The sequence below is a fragment of the Zootoca vivipara genome, chromosome 9 (assembly GCF_963506605.1).
Source record: "Zootoca vivipara chromosome 9, rZooViv1.1, whole genome shotgun sequence".
NCBI lineage: Eukaryota > Metazoa > Chordata > Lepidosauria > Squamata > Lacertidae > Zootoca > Zootoca vivipara.
The window spans coordinates 41,106,252-41,124,022 of record NC_083284.1 but is presented as its reverse complement, the minus strand read 5'-3'; the positions used below and the strand labels follow the sequence as shown (position 1 = coordinate 41,124,022).

Genomic DNA, 17,771 nt, shown 5'->3' with positions numbered 1-17,771 from the left:
AGAGCGAATCAAAGAGAAGCACTTTGGACCCATTAAATACATTTTTTTTCAAGATAAGTAACAAATGTTAATTTCATTAGATCCCATTCTCCAAGGTAACTTTGAGGACTACGATCCTACCAAGTAACTTCGTCAAATTTCCACCCAATTACAACATTTAATTATATTATTAACAAGTTTTATGAGAGGCCCACCAAAGAGGAAAATGTGAAGCAATCTGTCAACCCCTGCTTGAGCAATACTGTCTACTTCGAACTGAGTTTAAACTGAGGCATGCAGGCGTAATGTGCCACCGATAGATAACATTTTATTGTGCTTCCTTCATTTTTTATCCTAATTGATAAATAACGTTATGGAAGACGTTCAAGTACTGTGTCAATAATTTTCTGACAAAGATTCCTCTCCCATTCTCCCACTCCCATACACAGAGGAACATGGCATCCAAAACTGGCATTTAGAGGATATTATAAGTAGATGCTGTTTCTTCGGCTAAAGGTCTGATATCACCTATTTATAATATCCTCTCTAAATGACAGGCTTCTCTATGATCAGGCTGGCTAATTTTTAGCAGCTACAAATTCTGTGTTCACAGGTGAGTCTGCCAGCATGTACAGCACAGTTCATACAATACCATTGTATGTTATTTAAAGAAGGAGAGGGGAGTCAAAAGTCCCATTGGTTGCTCAAAAGTCCCCGCTTTTATATAAACCCTCTGCATCCTGCTACTTTGGGAAATTAAATGACTCAATTACTTTTAAATTCCAGGAATTCTCCACTTTTATCTAGCCTTCCATACATTATCTGTGTTGAATCTGTGTTGAATTAAAAAATGCTATGAGTATAGCAACTGAGGCATGTGAATTGCCTCTTGATGTGTATACAATGTAATCCCCACCCCTTTCCTCATTTTATATAAGCTATTAACTGCTGGTCTTCTGTAGCTGAATTTTCCTTTTCAAATAATATATGCCCAATGGAGAAGCTTAGAAAATTAAGTGGATTTCATGACAGAGGTATGTACCGTAACAGTAGCCATCACAATGCTATGCATCCTTGTCTATGTGGTATTCTTTTGGAGTTGATGATTTAGATTTTCTGTGGATACAAATACTTTTCTTATGAAAAGAGGCATGAGTTTATGAATCTTTTTAGCATACTTTATCAGTAGATAATGGCTGAAATCCTAGGCACACTTACCATTTCGCAGTAACATCTAGTAAGACACACACACACAAAAAAGATTGAGATGAAGATCTAGAAGTAAACAATTAAGCAATGTACTACATTAAAATAGGAAAAATGTCTGTTAGTGCTACTTCTTGTAAAATTTTGAGTAATAAATGCTCATGTTTGTCATTACTGCTTTAACTGATATTTTATCTCACTGCTTCGAGGCATATTCCAGATATGTAAACCTCTGTAACAAATGAATTAAATCTGGCAATGTTACATTATGGCTTTTCCCTGCCATTGGGATCCACCTTGAAGCATCCTTTTCATCTGGTTTTGTAGGGAACCTGTGTGCCAATAATTTTTCTTCTTGTCAAATGTTAAGGATTGTTGGAAAAAGCCAGGCTCTATTTAACAAGAAAACCACTGCCGTCTCTGGAAGAAAGGAAGAAGTATGATTATGAATTTGCAACTTCCACCTCATTCCATGGAGTGCACAATATTGTTCGTACAAGGAGCAAGAGCCGTAAGGCACTGTGGATGACAGTAGTCGTGGGCTCCATTTGTTTGGTTGCCTGGCAAATCGGCAGTCGTTTTGCCAATTATTTCAGCTGGCCCACAACAACATCAGTGGTAGTTCAGTATGTGGAAAACATAGAGTTTCCTGCTGTAACTTTTTGTAATCTGAACAGGTAAGGCACCGTTTACTTCCTGTTGTTGTTTAGTCGTTTAGTCGTGTCCGACTCTTCGTGACTTACTTCCTGTAGGAATGGGCAAATGTGTTAATTTTGGTTTCTCTCAGTTTCTCATTCTTCCCATCTTCTGTTCAATTTTCCACATCAGCTTGAGAAGATTTTCTTTCTTTTTTAAGTTCCATTGAAAATTCATGAAAATTTATTCCTCTATACACCTTTTAATATATAATTTTATATGCCTTTCTGTGTGTTATTTTCACTGATATAATATATTCATTTTTGTACCCTTAAGCTGGCTGAAGAACTGCATTGCAAAATTCAGAAAAGTGTGAATTTGGGAGACTCTATGTGTGTTGGTTCACATGTTGTGTTGGAAGGTCCAAATTAAATAAGCCCACCTTAAAATGCAAATTAAATTGAATTTCCCCATAATTCCTATCCTTCTGCTAGATTTTCTATTAAGTTCTATATAATATACATAGGTCTTCCATAAAATGCAATGCTTTGACCAAAACCTGCCTTGGGCTCCTTACTCTGTTTCTTTTAAAAGTTTTAAGAGCTGCTTTGGAATTTTCCCTCGGAATTCAGGCTTAACCCTGCTTTTATGATTTATGCTCACAGGTTCCAAACCCAAGCAGTAGCTAACCTGAGTGCCATTTTCTTCCTGTGGAGCATAGTTTCGGGAGTACTACATCTGTTTGATACTAGGGAAAAGTTTGGCCAAGAGATAAATGACTTCCTTAATGGGAATCAAAATTTCAGCATCAAAGAATTCACAAGGAATAATGGTTTCTATCTCAACAACAGTACATTGTTGGATTGTGAATATTTTGGGGAGCCGTGTTATCCAGAGGTAATATTTGCATTTCTGTTATCAGAGGTAATGTAGAAATTGTGAGGGCATGTGAGTGTGGAAACATGCAGATAACTTTGACCAAAATCTAGTAATCTGTAAGGTATCACAAAATACACCCATCCTTTCGTATGGAGAGGAGACTGCATGTATGTAAAAAGGAGTAGATTGCATACGTTTTGTTGGGAGCCATTATTATGATACAAATTTTATTTCCTCAGTGGACATCCACCAATTGTGAGCCTCAAAGACTGGAAAATAGGTCTGTAATTGCTTGTCTAAGGCTTGATAAAGCTTAATGTGGCAAAAATCAAAAGGATGCTTCAGAAAGTCTACACCTATGAATTTCATCCCATGTTTTAAAATTCTGAATGACTTGATCTGGTTTTAAAGTGGGAATAAGGCACTCAGAATTCTTCATTGTTTTGTTTCTTTGGGAGGAATTCATCATTACACTTTCCCAAATGTTCTGTCAGTGCTGAGACATGTCATACAACCCTTCACATGTAGGTTAAAGTATTCTCGAGTATGCATGGTTGACAAAGGTAATGTTTGAGAGAGTGAATTGTTGTAGTGGTTGTGTGAAACAGCTGGTGAGTGAGAGTGTGTGGATGGTCATATATATGTTGTGTACTTTGAAATTCTATATTATTCTGCATTGTTATGCTCTGATTTTATGTAAAAACAAAAAACAAAAAAACTGGATACTGATTGTGTATTTTGTTATGTGAATCATTTGCTGGGCATTGTACTTACTGTTCATGTAAATCTCTTTCAGATCTTTTAAAAAGTAAATGGAATAAATAAATAAACTGTTGACAGACACTGCTCTGGGGTGTTTTGTTGCCTTGGGCAAAATAATAAATAGTTCACAGGACACCAATCAAAATGCTTGTTACCTGAGGCTCAAAGTATGGTATAGACGTCCTTCCCACACCTTTCAGTAAAAAAATAAAATGATAATAAATAAATAGCAGTTTGATGTCCCTTCATGACACCCCAAATCAGCTGCCTGGGACACCCTCCTCATTCTGCCTTATCTATTGGTAAGGCCAGTTTTTACCTCAGGTACGACCCTAGGAACTATGAGGAAGTGCAGCCAAGATGTTAAATGGGTCGCATTTCACATTTTCATCCAAAATAAATCCAAATCTATAGCTATAGTTCTCTGTGAACATACTTACTTAATATTAGGTGAGCTAATTCAATTTCTTATTTTCCTTTTACTTTCTTCATGGAAGAACTTTGAACATGTCTTCACTGAATATGGAAACTGCTTCACCTTTAATCATATTAACACTCCAGCAAAAAGAAGAGTGAGTGTTTCTGGAAGGGGCTTGAGTTTGCTTTTCGATGTCAAACAGGTAGAGCTATTCAAAATGTTTCTACAATGCGACTGCAAAACCTTGACGATAAAGGACAGGGCGTGTGGGTCACTATAATGGTACAAGTTCTTTTAAAACAAAGCAATAATAATAATAATAATAATAATAATAATAATAATAATAATAATAATACATACTGTACATACATGATTGAAGTTTCCCACAAAGTCAAATTTAATTAGTAAAGCTTATGAAAGCCCTGGAATATAATCTGCATCCTGAAATTTAGTTTGCGTTGATGATTTTGAATTGGTGTGGAATCTGACGTAGAGTCAGATGATAAGTGATCTGGTAATACATAGCAGATTACAAAATGAAGATGCTGCATATATACTATTATTTTTCTCTTAATGTTAATTATGGTAGTAGATAACGCATATACTTGAGTATAAACCGACCCGAATATACGCCGAGGACCCTAATTTTACCTAAAAAACAACAACTGGGAAACCTTATTGACTCGAGTATAAGCCAAGGGTGAGAAATGCAGCAGCTACTGGTAAATTTCAAAAATAAAAATAAATACCATCCTATGCCTTTCCCAGCTTTCGGCAGCGGGGTGGGGGGAGAAGCTGCGAGGAAGGGAATCCTTCCTCACCACTTCTCCCCCCCCCCACCTTGCACAGAGCAGGCATAGGACGGGGGTTCGAAGAGTCACAGCACAGCGCTTCTCCAAACCCCCGGTCTTGTGCCTTTCTCTGCCGCTGCCCGCCTCACCCGAATATAAGCTGAGGGCGGCTTTTTCAGCAAATTTTTGGTGCTGAAAAAGTAGGCTTATACTTGAATATATATTAATTTTTTGCCAAGGCAATTCACAGTTCAGTGTGACAGTGATCTGAAAATTATGCTCTGTAATTTTACTGTAACGCTTCAATGCCTTGTGTCCTAGGCACAGTTCACCGATGACCCTGCTCTTGGTTTTGTTGATGTCGGCATCACATTTGCTATCCACTCACCTAAAGCGCCTCCCCGATTTGATGGTTTAGGTATATCAACCCCAGTAGGAATGCATGCTCATGCTGCAATCCAACAGGTGAAGGTAAGCATTAGAATAAGATACAGAGAGATGGAAGTATGGCTAGCCACTTTAAAGTCCAATAAACTGCATATGCAATCCTCATTATTGAAAATAACAATATTTAACAATATCAAAATACAATATTGAAATCTATCACAACAATTAACCCCTAATGATTGACAACTTTAAAATATAACCAAGACTTTAAAATGACAAGGCACACAGGAAGGATTAAAAAAAAGCAGAGTAAAAATTGAATTCGATATAGTACTCCAGTTCAGTTCTATGTTCAAACTCCAGTGTATACCTAGAGCTTCCTAACCAGAAAATCTTTCCCATTCAGTTGTACATCTGAGCATCCGTCTTGAATCAGTACAAATTGAAGCTGGCTGGGGGCAGTCAGGCTGTCCTCTAGGGGCAGCCCTGCAGAACAACAATCAAGTTTACCACCAAACCTTTTAATTTATTTCAGTTTGGTCTGGTCCAACAACAACAACAAAAATCTTTTGCAGCAATCTATGCATGTGTGGAGGTGGGAATGGAGGTGGTTTCTGTTCAATTCATACTTGACAGTGGCAATGGATATAACGTATGTCGTGCCATTTCTTTCATTCAAGACAATTATTCAAGAATACCCTTGGGGAGAATGCAAGCCAAACATCAAACTTCAGCACCACAAGATCTATAGCACCTATGGATGCCTACAAGAATGCAAAGCACGCCATATTCAAAACAAGTGTGGGTGCTTACCGTTCATGCTTCCAGGTATAACTGGGCAGGTATAAGTTGCTTCATTTGCTTGCAGTGTTCAAAGAAATCCAACGCAAGTGTGCGAATCACAGCTTGGGGGACGCCTTTAGCCAAGTTTGAGCTATCTGCTCGCTTGTAAAACCTATGCCCGAGCAGGGAGGGCAAAAACAAGCATATGGTCAAAAGGTCTGAAGTGACTTGTGGCAGCTTCTAACACAATTTGGAACCCTTATTCTGCAGGGTTCCAAACAGTACAAGGAGAAAGAACTCCCTGGTTCACCCTTTCACCCTCCCTGACTTGTAGGGCAATGGGAGGCGGGGCTTAGTGCTCCCATCCCCACTCCCCCTGCACAGCATGCAAGCATGTGACATTACTGTAGTGCCTTTATAGATTACTGTACTTTCTGTACAGGCAGAGCATCCCAAACTTTCCTCTGCAGAGCGGTGGAGGCACTGCTACATACTGCTACATCCACAGCCTGGCGGCTCATGGAGATGGTAGCAGAAGGCAGAGGGGCACAGGCAGATCAGACCCAATCCCAATCAGCTTCAGGCTAGTTTAGATCCAGGCCAAGATCAGGGCCAATGCCAGCTAGCATCAGCTGGGAGAGCAGCTTGGGATCCAGTGGATCCAGAGCCAGATGAGTTTCATCCCTGCTCTTGGAAATGGCCCATTTGGAGGCTTTTTGCCAGGCTCTGCTGCAGGAATACCACCAACTTGGCTTTCACCCACCCACATGTTGAATGGGTGCATGTTGTGCACTGGCAGTGACAAAAGTATCACTCCATCCGTGGTGGCCAGAGGCAGGATGGCTGAACCAGCAGAAGCAATCAGTGCAGCTCAGCAGAAGGAGGAGGGATTGAAATGTAGTCTCAGACAGCTTAGTTTCAAAGATAAGTCCTTAATTGCTTAAGAATTTGCCTTGTGCATAGATGACAGCTGAATAATGAAACCATTAGGACAGAAACAGGACACCTGCAGCCTAAGGGTTCTAATATAGCTCTCATGCACCCTTCACCTTATTTCCAAAAGCTCTCAGCAAGAATGGTTCAGACCTCCGGCAAGAATGATCTGTTTCTGCCCAAGCAGTCCTCCTGCGTAACAGAGAGAAAAGGAGTTGGCAGGAGGTGAATCAAGGGGCTAGCCTGCCCACCAGAGGTTCAGTTCTGCGCATGCAGTCCCTAACATTTTACCATCAGATGATGTCATGATGATGATGATGATATGATGATGAATTGCATTTCTTACCTGCCAGAAGGTGTCCAGGGTGAGATACAGCCATATAAAAACAGAACATTAAAATTGCTTCAAACAGTGGTACCTCTACTTACGAATTTAATGCGTTCCAAACAAAACATTTGTAAGTCGAAAAAAATTGAAAGTCGAAGCAACCCCATCTAAAAATTTGTAAGCAGAAAAAATCCTATCTAAACCGCATCCAAGATGGTGGACGGAGCTCCATTTGTAAGTAGAAAAATTCGTAAGTAGAGTTATTTGTAAGTAGAGGTACCACTGTAATAGGATGGGTACTAAAGATATATTTCTCAGGAGTCAAAAGCCAGGGTAAAATTAATGCAGCCCCAAACAGCAAAATGATTGTCCATCCTTGGCTCAGGTGCTATGAGTGTTTCTACATGAGCTTCAGGTTGATACATACAGGCATTGAAATCCGTGCGTTACTTGCTGGGATCACTTGCTTATTGGTAATTATTGGTTTACCAAACAGATGGATTCAAATGTGTGTTTTGATACCTTTGTCCTTGTGTTTTTCTCTCCTTCCCCACTCCCTCTTCTTCACACCTCTTGAAAAGGAAAGGGCACAGAATGTGACCTGGACAAATTTTACAATTGTGTTTCTCCTGAACTGTGTAAGTAAAGCCAAAGCCAAATACTAGAGCCTGTTCCATAGGAACCAGACAGGGCCATGTCACAGTGATTACGTCTGCAACTGACAACCAGCTGGACCAGTGGGGGTGGGGGCATGTCTCCCATTTTTACCAACCTGTGGAATCCCAGTCACACAAAAGCATCATTTGCACCAGGACAGTCAGGCTTAAGGGGAAATCCCATAGCCTGGGATATTCTGCTGATGGGAGGCAAGGCTAGCCTCTGCAACGGCTAGCCTCCGCATATATGGCTAGCCTCTGCCAACAGTTTATTAGGGAAAGGAGAGGACTTGTTTTTTTCTCAGAATACTTTAAATGTTCCCAGCTGAAAGTTGTGTTTAGACAAACCATAAATAACATTCTAAATGCACTCTTCCATTCATCTGTACAGTTTTGGTTTGATTTCACAAGTTCCAAATGCTCAAGAAATTCAGTGTGAAATGCAGGCACCTATTTTTAGTGGGAAATCACACACTACCATCTTTCTATGACTTATCCCAGAATGTAAGGCTGCTGACATAGATTCAAATTACCACCAAATCCTGCAATAATATATATATATATATATATATAATTTATTATGCTTTATTAACTCATTTGCTTGGGATGATAAACTCAATCTATTTTTGTTGATTTCACTATGGCTGCTTGCAGATGGTGGTCGCCTTTTCATTTTAGTGGGCATTTATGTTTGAAATTGGTTCCCATTTTAGATAAAATTGAGCTCGCAGGATTGTGTACAGCAGGAACACATAATTCCACTTGCCCTGTGCCTTGTGAGGAAACAGATTATCCAACCACCATTTCCTATTCGACTTTTGAAAGTGAAAAGGCTTTGAAATTTCTTTCCACAAAGCTGAAGAAAAATCCAGAATATATCAGGTACTTTTCTTCTTCCTTGTCATGCTGTCAAGAAATGTGTTTTGCACAAGAGCAACCTTTATTAATCAAACTGAAGACTTATACTCAGGAGATGTTGGACCCAAAGAATTACTATAATTCAATGGCTTCTATTTTATTATTTATTTTATATATTTATATACTGCTTAATACTAAAGCAGTTACTACATCTTTACAAAAAGAGAAAATACTATATAACAAACAATAAACTGGGAGAACTATAAGGTATGCAAGTCCCACTATTTGTCTTTTCACTATATGAAAATTCACTTATCCAAACATAAATAATTATGCCCAAACCTTGCTATACTCACCACAGATTCAGATATCTGAACAGCCAGAGTTTGCCTATTTCCTTTCTCCCCTTTTTGTTTATGTTTTGCTGGTTGGTGAGAAGGAGGGAGCAAGCAAGCAAGATCAGACAAATCAGATAGCAGGACAATTGGTTTTTTCTTTGCCTTTCTTTTGCTGGTTGTTTGCAGTCATTGCAGAAAGAATCCATTGAAAAAGCAGGGGTGAGATCGGGGGGGGGGGGGGGAATCCAGATTAGAAATGCTCCCATAGGAATCACTGGAAATTGTGGACTTGTTATGTGAATGCTTGCCTAACGAATGATTTCCAGGCAACACCTTGTGTTTGGTAAGCAGGACCTGTGTGTACAATATAATACAAAACTACAATATAGTACAATATAAAACAATAAAAACTCCCAAAAGTAAAACATATAGCAGCACATTTTGAAAACGTTTTGAGTCAGGGATGCCTGATCTCTTCTCCCAATATCCCACACACACACACACACACACACACACACACACACCAAAGCAGAAGCATATAACTTCTGCAAGGGTAGTTATGTTGCCCTGCAACAGCAAAAACACAGAGGCACCTTTTACAAAAAAAACCCTAATAGATTTATGGTAACATAAGCTTATAAATCACAGGCTCTTTAAAAATGTTTATAATCCAATATAATTTTTAAAGTTCACTCTTCTATCTCTATTATCACTGGAAAGGTCTCTGATTTTATCAACACTAAAAGCAGTTTTATTAATGATTGCGTTTTATTAATCTTTCGAAGATCAAACTACAGAAGATCTGTGCTTAGATCTCACATTTCCCCCTACTTTTAATTTAATGGATCTGCAGGAGGCTATGGCTTGGGGAAAAGTTCTTAACTCTGTTCCTCATTTTCTAATCTACTATTAGCTCTACTTGGCAGCGGGTGGGACTAGAGGAATGCCCCCCCCCCATTGCCACTGCTCAAAATTGCAGCTGCTTTTTTTGTAAGTTAGAAATGCTATGGATCTTTCCCCACCCTGTGCAATGCTGTCTTCATAACAACATTTTTATTTTACTCCTTCTGACATTTGATTACTGTTCACAAATGGGGTACTATCTAGCAATTAGTCACTGAAGCATGACAAATTACAGGGAAATGCTTCTGTCCCCAAGTGATTAGCCAGTCAGGATCAAACAAACATATTAATGACTGTAACATCATAAATTATCTAATAGCCATCCATTGATTTTTCAGAAACTTAAAAAGGTAGTCTCAACTATTTACAGCCCTATTCCAAATATGTATCGTGGTATTGCCTCAGCTACGTCAGGAAGCCCAAACTGTGGGATCCATTAGCAGGGTAATTATGGTAATCATAATGCAACAGGTTTAAAATGGAGAAGGTCCTTGAAGAAAGGAGTGCTCACATGAGTTGAGCCTTCATTTTTAGGGCTAGGATTGCCTAACATTGATTTGTTAAACAAAATTTAATGGTTCAACTCAGCGTTCATAAAGAAAGAAAACTGTTAGCTCAGAATTTAAGTAATAGCTAGGCTGGGGTGAAGCACTCAAAGCTGGTCACCAGCAATCATTTGAACTGAGTAAGTAACTACTTACTATTTCAATGGTGTCATTTTTCATTGTTATCTAGTGATCCTAGGAATTTTAGTACATTTTGCAGCAACCAGTGAGGGTTGCCACTGTGTGTACACTCAGCCCAGAGTTTCTGCCGACTTTATCTCTTTGACACATGTACCTACATGAAACATTCATGTTCCCAGGCATCTATCTGTTTGTCATATACACACATTATATTTTTAGATTCATATTTATTTTTTAAACAAACCTGTAGATGTGCTCTAAAAAGAAAACCAAGGACATTATCCAGTCTTCCTGCCTACCTGGATAATCTGTTCTATGCACAAGAGTTGCCTGCTTCCCATTGCAATATTCCTTATGAGAAGACATAGGGGATCATAAGAACTGTTTAGGCTGACTTTATAATATGTGAAAACACTCCTGAGTGTGCTGCAGAATCAAATTCTATGTTCTCTCCACCTCGCCATGATTTCGGATTATTGTTACTTTGTTAAAAGCATGAATAGTATTTTCTGCAGATGGTGATGGCTAGATTAATCATCATGATGATAATAAATAGTAATACAATTGCATAATAAAAGTGTGTCTTTATTATCCATAGGCGTAACCTTGTATATATTGACATTAGATATCATGATTTGAATTACAAAATGACTCGGCAGCAGAAGGCATTAAGTGTATCTGAGCTACTTGGTAAGTGACCCCAATGCACTTTAAAAAAAAAAAACTACATTTCTGAGTGATCACAGTAATGAAGTAGTTCTTGACATAATTATTTCTATGCTGCATCACACTATCACTGTTTTCTTAATTAGCATTATTTGGATCATGAGATATAACTATCTTTACCAGCAGATGGTATTCAACAGTGGGCAGTATATAGTGGGTAGCATAGTATTATTATTTTTTTACTCAGAATAGAATAAATAAACATGACTAAGTTAGGGTCATTAATTTCAGTGGGTCTACTCTGAGTAAAAAACAGTTGGATACCACCCAGTATTTCTATATAATATGTTTCTGTTTGTTTGCTAACAGAAGAATCAAGTCTTGTATTACACTAGGTTACAGCACAATAATATTTATTTAGAAGTAATTTCCACTATGTTCAATAGGTAAGTGTGTATGCTATTTTAGTTTCGCAGAAACCAATAGAACTTAAGTTAGTAATAAATTTCAACAGAGTTGCATAACGGAAGTGGTCGTTCTGGTGAGTATTTTCAATCTGAAGCACAAAATCTATTCAGTTTTGAAATGGATCTTATTCAACATTGTGCAAGTACATTTCTGTTTCAGCAAGGGACTTCCCTTTGTTCTCTGCCCCACCATCCAAACGTTTTCTGAAATGTTCTGGAGCATATTTGGAGGGGCATGTTGGGGGGAGCATATTTGGGGGGCATGTTGGGATTACAGGAGGGAGGATAGCAAGGGGAAGTCCCCTTGTGATGACATAAGTCCATTTCATTTGAGGTCAGCCACAGTTCGCTTTCACTCACTGTGTCAGTGATTTCAAGACTGAAGACTAGCATCCCAATCTAGAACACATTTAGATAGAATTAAATTGTACTAATGTCGATAGAATATAGAGGCACAGAATTGCTGGATCAATCTCTCTATTTCTTTCATTACAGCTGATGTTGGTGGCCAACTTGGTTTGTTTTGTGGAGCCAGTATGATTACGATCATAGAGGTTGTGGAATATATTTTCACCAACTTCTGTTGGATGTGTGTCTTTCTTCTACTGAAAGCACCAGAAGTGCCCAACTGGAATACTACAGATCAGAATGCACAAGCACACAAAAGAAGAATACAAGAATGTTAAGGGCTTTCAGAAAGGGAATGGAAGGTGAAGTTTTCTTTTCAGTAAATGGCATTGATTCTGGAGATAATGCAGGATTCAACAGTATTCAGTTCAAACTTATTTCTCTGAAAACAGATATTAGGGAAGGCAAGTATTTATGAATACAGGGCTTGCTTATCCTGGTAGTCTGCACCGTCACAGAGAACACAAAATTTCCTCATGTACAATAGAATTCACATTAGTCCACGTTTATGTCAGTGGGAAGTAGGTGTGCCTAATTTTCATTGGAGTGCACAAAGTGGCATTCCACCCCACCCCAAATTATAATTGGTTCACTCTCTCTAAGTTTTATTGGATAACTTTCATAGGAAACTGAGTGGGGTGGGGGTGTCCTAGAATTTTCCTAAGCTTGGAAGGGTCCTCCACCATTGCTATCCCTCTGGATGGTAGCTTCCCTCCCTCCCCACCTGCCCTGCTCCTTTTCACCAATTTCTCAACTGTATCAAGTGTGAGGGGAAGAGCCAAAATGGGCAAAGACAAGACTGATGGAGGTCATAGATTCAATATGAATAACCTTGGTTCTTGTCTCAAATGAAGGCATCTGAGCATGCCCATGTTAATATCTGAAGATGTATTTATCAGGAGAGCAATTGTACAGCCAGGGCAGTCTCAAGCAGGTCACACGCCCTGGTGCTGAGGGGCGGAGATCGCTCCGGCGCCCCCGCCCTCACAGGGCGCAGCATGGTTTCCGTGCAGCAAAGCACCACGCCACCGGGGGTCTACCTAGAGCCGGCCCTATGTACAGCTAAAGCGCATGACACAACTTCCATGTATCCTGCCACTTAAAGGGTAGCGGGTGTTCAAAAGGATGCCTCTACCTCAGGCATCCCCAAACTTCGGCCCTCCAGATGTTTTGGACTACAATTCCCATCATCCCTGACCACTGGTCCTGTTAGCTAGGGATCATGGGAGTTGTAGGCCAAAACATCTGGAGGGCCGCAGTTTGGGGATGCCTGCTCTACCTCCATCCTTTGATAAGGAAGTTCCTCTTCTTTCAGTAGTCAAGATGGGTATGAGATGTAAAGGTAAAGGGACCCCTGACCATTAGATCCAGTCGTGACCAACTCTGGGGTTGCGGTGCTCATCTCGCATTATTGGCCGATGGAGCAGGCGTACAGCTTCCGGGTCATGTGGCCAGCATGACTAAGTCGCTTCTGGTGAACCAGAGCAGCGCACGGAAACGCCATTTACCTTCCCGCTTGGAGCGGTACCTATTTATCTACTTGCACTTTGAGGTGCTTTTGAACTGCTAGGTTGGCAGGAGCTGGGACCGACCAACGGGAGCTCATCCCATCGCAGGGATTCGAACCGCCGACCTTCTGATCAGCAAGCCCTAGGCTCTGTGGTTTAACCCACAGCGCCACCTGCAGCATAGTAAACTGCAGACCATTAATGCTTGCTGTTGGGTGTGGGTCCACAGAAGGAAGAATGATTTCGAGCAAGGGTTTCCCACTAAATCACTCTGTCACTGCTAAATGCTATGTGCTCATACTTACATAGAGATATAGGACCTCAGGCATCTCCACTTGCTGCCTTTTTCTCCTCCTGCCTTTCCTTATATCTGATAATATAAGAAGCCTTATATTGAGTCAGACCTTTTGTCCATATAACTCAGTATTGTCCACACTGGCAGCTGCAGCTCTCTCCAGGAATTCAGGCAGGATCTACCTGGAGGTACCAGGGATTGGACCTGGATCCTTCTGCATGCAAAGCAGGTGTTCTGCCCCTGAACGAAAGTCCTTCCATATGTTAGAGTTGCATTGCAGCATTATACCCAGCTTCAGAATGCTTGAGTTTTCCAATTCCGCCTTGCACTGCAGACAGCAAATCCTTGAAAAGCTTCCTAAAGGGATCTGCTAGATATTTGGAAGATAGTGGTATGGGCACAGGCCTTCCAAGTCAAAGGGTATTGCTCAAAGCAGTTTTGCGCTCTGGAACCAGACCTCAACAATCTTAGGAAATTAATCTCTGAAGCAAGTGAATAATATAAAGTAGAAACTATAGACATTATAAAAATAGTAATACTTTAATCAAAGGTTTTTTTAAAAAAAGGACATGCCTGCAACATTTCACATAATGCAGAAACCCTTTTGTTAGAATTTAAAATATCTTGTTATAGACAGCCAACTCACCCACACCCCAACAGGGAACCATATAGCTGAGGGGAAGTGTTTGCTGTAGACTGGGGAATCCCTAATTACAATTTATGACCAGCAGATGTCCTACTTAGCTTTCTCTTTTTCCAGAATAAAATGAGATATTTTCAGGTAAAGGATGATCTTTAAAACACACAATATCCATAGGTATTTTTGTGCTCGCTACTGACACTGCAGTCCAGTGAAGCCACATTTATGGTGTTCAGTAAGGGGAAGATCAGGTGAGCTGTGAGCCTTCTTAGTCTGATGTCCCCGTTGCTCACTGTAATGACCAATGGCAAGGGTCCTGGGCTCCCTGCGTATAGTTCAGTGGAAGACAGGAGTGTCTGGCGTGCTCTGGTCCATGGGATCACGAAGAGCCGGACACGACTAAACAACAACAACAACTGTCCTCTGACATTCCTTCAAATCAAGGCTCAATTCTTAAAGTAGGACCCGACCCACCCTACGTGCAATGTGGCCCATGTTACTCAGAAATATGTATTTTGTCATTCTCTGCTTTCTCTGAGAGAAAAGTGACGGTGTAAATGGTAGCAGAATTGTTATTTTGCAGAGAGTAGAGCGGCGATCACTTTTCTTCAAAGAAATATCAGTGCATGATCCAGTGGACTCAATGTGTTTATATGGCCTAAATGTCCTTGTTTGTGTTGACAGCTATTGCCAACTCAACCCTGAGGTAACTCTGAAACCTACGTGCTTAAACAAAGTGAATTGCTAGTATTTTGTTCCACAGACACAATATCAAACTGACAGATACAGTGTATGGAGATTCACAGGGGACATAACTGTATACACGAAGTCCAAATAAAACTGCCCAAGGTGCATAAACTGAACTGGGGATGTCCATTCATGTGTTGTCTCAGGAGTTCATGTGCCGTCTCCTTTTTCCCGTCCTGTGGCTCTGACATTTTATTTTAGCATTGTATTTAGTGCTCAGCATTTGTATGGACATGAACACACACACACACACACACACACACACACACACACACACACACACCTCATCTACCCCCCAGACTGGATTAATCTTTGGGGTATGCAAGATCAAAGAACTTCCAGGAATGCCTGGGCATGCTTTAAAGACAATGTGGCTGAGGGTTCCCACACCTGCCCACCAGAAGGGCTATAATTCAGTAGTAGAGCATCTGTTCTGCATGCAAAAGGGCCCTGGGTTTAATACCCACTGTCTCCTGAAAGAGCTAGGAAAGACTCTTACCTGAAATCCTGGAGGGCCTCTGCCAATCTGTGTAGACAGTGCTGGGCTAGAAGGACCAATAGCATCAAGCTACCGTGTTTCTCATATTATAAGACATGTCTTATATTTATTTTTTCCTCAAAAAAACACACTATGTCTTATTTTCAAGGGATGTCTTATTTTTTTCCTCCTCCTCCTGCCACGGCCGGCATTGCTGCTGCGCCTATCACTATGTCTTATTTTCGGGGTATGGCTTATATTCCTTGAATGCTTAAAAATCCTGCTATGGCTTATTTTATGGGTATGTCTTAAAATATGAGAAACAGGGTATATAGCAGTGTTCCCATGGGGAATTCTGTCCTTAATTACAAAAGGTATGCCTCAGGGAGCAGCTGAAGTAGTGATACAGCTTTTTTCTGTTAAGAAGGAAAAACAAATCCCCCCCCCCAACTACCTCGTCTTCGAAGACAGGCACACCTTCACTTGAAAGTTCTTCAATTTCTCCTCTCCCACAAAAAATAAATATTATTTCACAGAGTGGGTGTGGATCTGGCCCAGCTTGAGTTGTAATACCTTTAATACTTATTAACAGTTGATCCAAATAATCAAAGTGGCATCTTGCTCTGGGCTCTAAGAGACACATTTCTTCTGAATAGCCAGATGCACAGGGACCTGGGGCAGGACAAAGGTGTGGTGCATGCATGCGAGGCACACCTGGATTCAGCTATCATATTTTACCATCAACTGAAATGCTCAGGTGAGCAGAAATGGGTGCAGTATGCTGACCAAATGATAAGGCACTTCCATTTCCATCTCAACTAAACTCAGTTTACATATCTACACCTTTCTTTATGTATCCTCACCATTTGATGGACATCTTGCTAATTCTGAACATCTTTCATGTCTTGATATTTCTTTGAAATAATGAAGTTTCAAAATACTTCCATGATTCAGGTTTCACTGGAACTCTTTTTAAGAGTATTAGGTAATACTTATAGGAACTCATTTTCTTGGGAGAGGTTGACATTTCTAATTGCTTGGATTTGGATCTTAATTTTTATTATCCATTTAGAATACTAAGTGTTATCTCACATTACTTGCAGGAAACCACAAACACACAAATGCTGGGTGGAGGGGGAAGAAAGACATAGCTGTTTCCCCAAACTTACAGATATGTAAAGCATGTTGTCTTTTATTGATATCATAACCATCAGTCCTCTTCACTTTGATCTGTGTTGATGGGTATCTATCAAAAAGCACGCAGCGGCTAAAGGGAGCTGTTTTAAAGCAACATTTCTTCACTCTCAATAATACCATGACACATTAAATTTAAGAAGGCATTTCTTTAAAAAGTTAAAGCCTGTGTTTGATAATGCTGTGTAAATATTGTTGCAGCTGTAGACATATTGCCTTCAACAGTGGAAGCAACTACTGATAACCTTGTATTTATTTGCACAATTTGTCCAGGCTAGTGGCCCTCACTACCTCTTTCCTTTAAGAAAATCATTTTTATGCTGAATTCCAAAATCATTGGGCAACAAAAGAGGCCCAAGCCACGAGACTATCTTGTGATCAATTTCAAGAAGCATAATGACTTTGTTCAATACCACCTACCGTACAAGGGACTCTGGAGATGGCACCATTCCTCAAAGTGAACATGGACCATTTGCTGTACCTAGGTACCATTTTTGCTGTGATCTTCCCAAATAGATATTTCCTTGTACCCTGCTGTTTCTCCATGGATCTCTACGATGTTTCCAGGTGCATGCAAGCCTGTCAGACCCACATGGCTTCAAAGACAGAATTTAATCAAGAACATACAAGGCTATCTTATTTTGGTCTACCTAACTCTACACCATCATAAGCCACCCCAATCTCTGAGTGGTTCAAGATTCCAGGAGTTGCAAACGCACTTCAACCCAGGCTCTATGTTTCCTTTTGGACAATGAGGCACAGTGGAAACACTGGTGTCTTAACTTTATGATTTATTTACACATATACACAACCTAAGTCTACCAT

At 40.1% G+C, this 17,771-nt stretch overlaps 1 protein-coding gene across 2 annotated transcripts; it reads left to right on the top strand.

Moving 5' to 3' along the window:
* Nucleotides 1-743: 743 nt before the first annotated feature.
* On the top strand, nucleotides 744-12,961 carry ASIC5 (acid sensing ion channel subunit family member 5). Of its 2 annotated transcripts, none has more exons than XM_035112948.2 (10): nucleotides 744-1,013; nucleotides 1,556-1,862; nucleotides 2,487-2,718; nucleotides 3,960-4,034; nucleotides 4,993-5,142; nucleotides 5,739-5,886; nucleotides 7,684-7,740; nucleotides 8,472-8,640; nucleotides 11,142-11,233; nucleotides 12,172-12,961. In XM_035112948.2, exons 1-10 carry the CDS (start codon nucleotides 974-976, stop codon nucleotides 12,360-12,362), a joined length of 1,461 nt encoding a protein of 486 aa, XP_034968839.1. In that variant the 5' UTR covers nucleotides 744-973; the 3' UTR covers nucleotides 12,363-12,961. The 2 variants fall into 2 exon arrangements, with proteins under 2 accessions (XP_034968839.1, XP_034968838.1); XM_035112947.2 differs by having other exon boundaries at nucleotides 3,960-4,082.
* The last annotated feature ends 4,810 nt before the right edge of the window (nucleotides 12,962-17,771 follow it).

Excerpts from the sequence above, each read along its gene's own strand:
- ASIC5 (XM_035112947.2), top strand. The coding sequence starts at position 974 with ATGGAGAAGCTTAGAAAATTAAGTGGATTTCATGACAGAG. Across the intron at positions 4,083-4,992 it reads TGCTTTTCGATGTCAAACAG|GCACAGTTCACCGATGACCC; the intron begins GTAGAGCTATTC and ends CTTGTGTCCTAG. Across the intron at positions 8,641-11,141 it reads AAAAATCCAGAATATATCAG|GCGTAACCTTGTATATATTG; the intron begins GTACTTTTCTTC and ends TATTATCCATAG.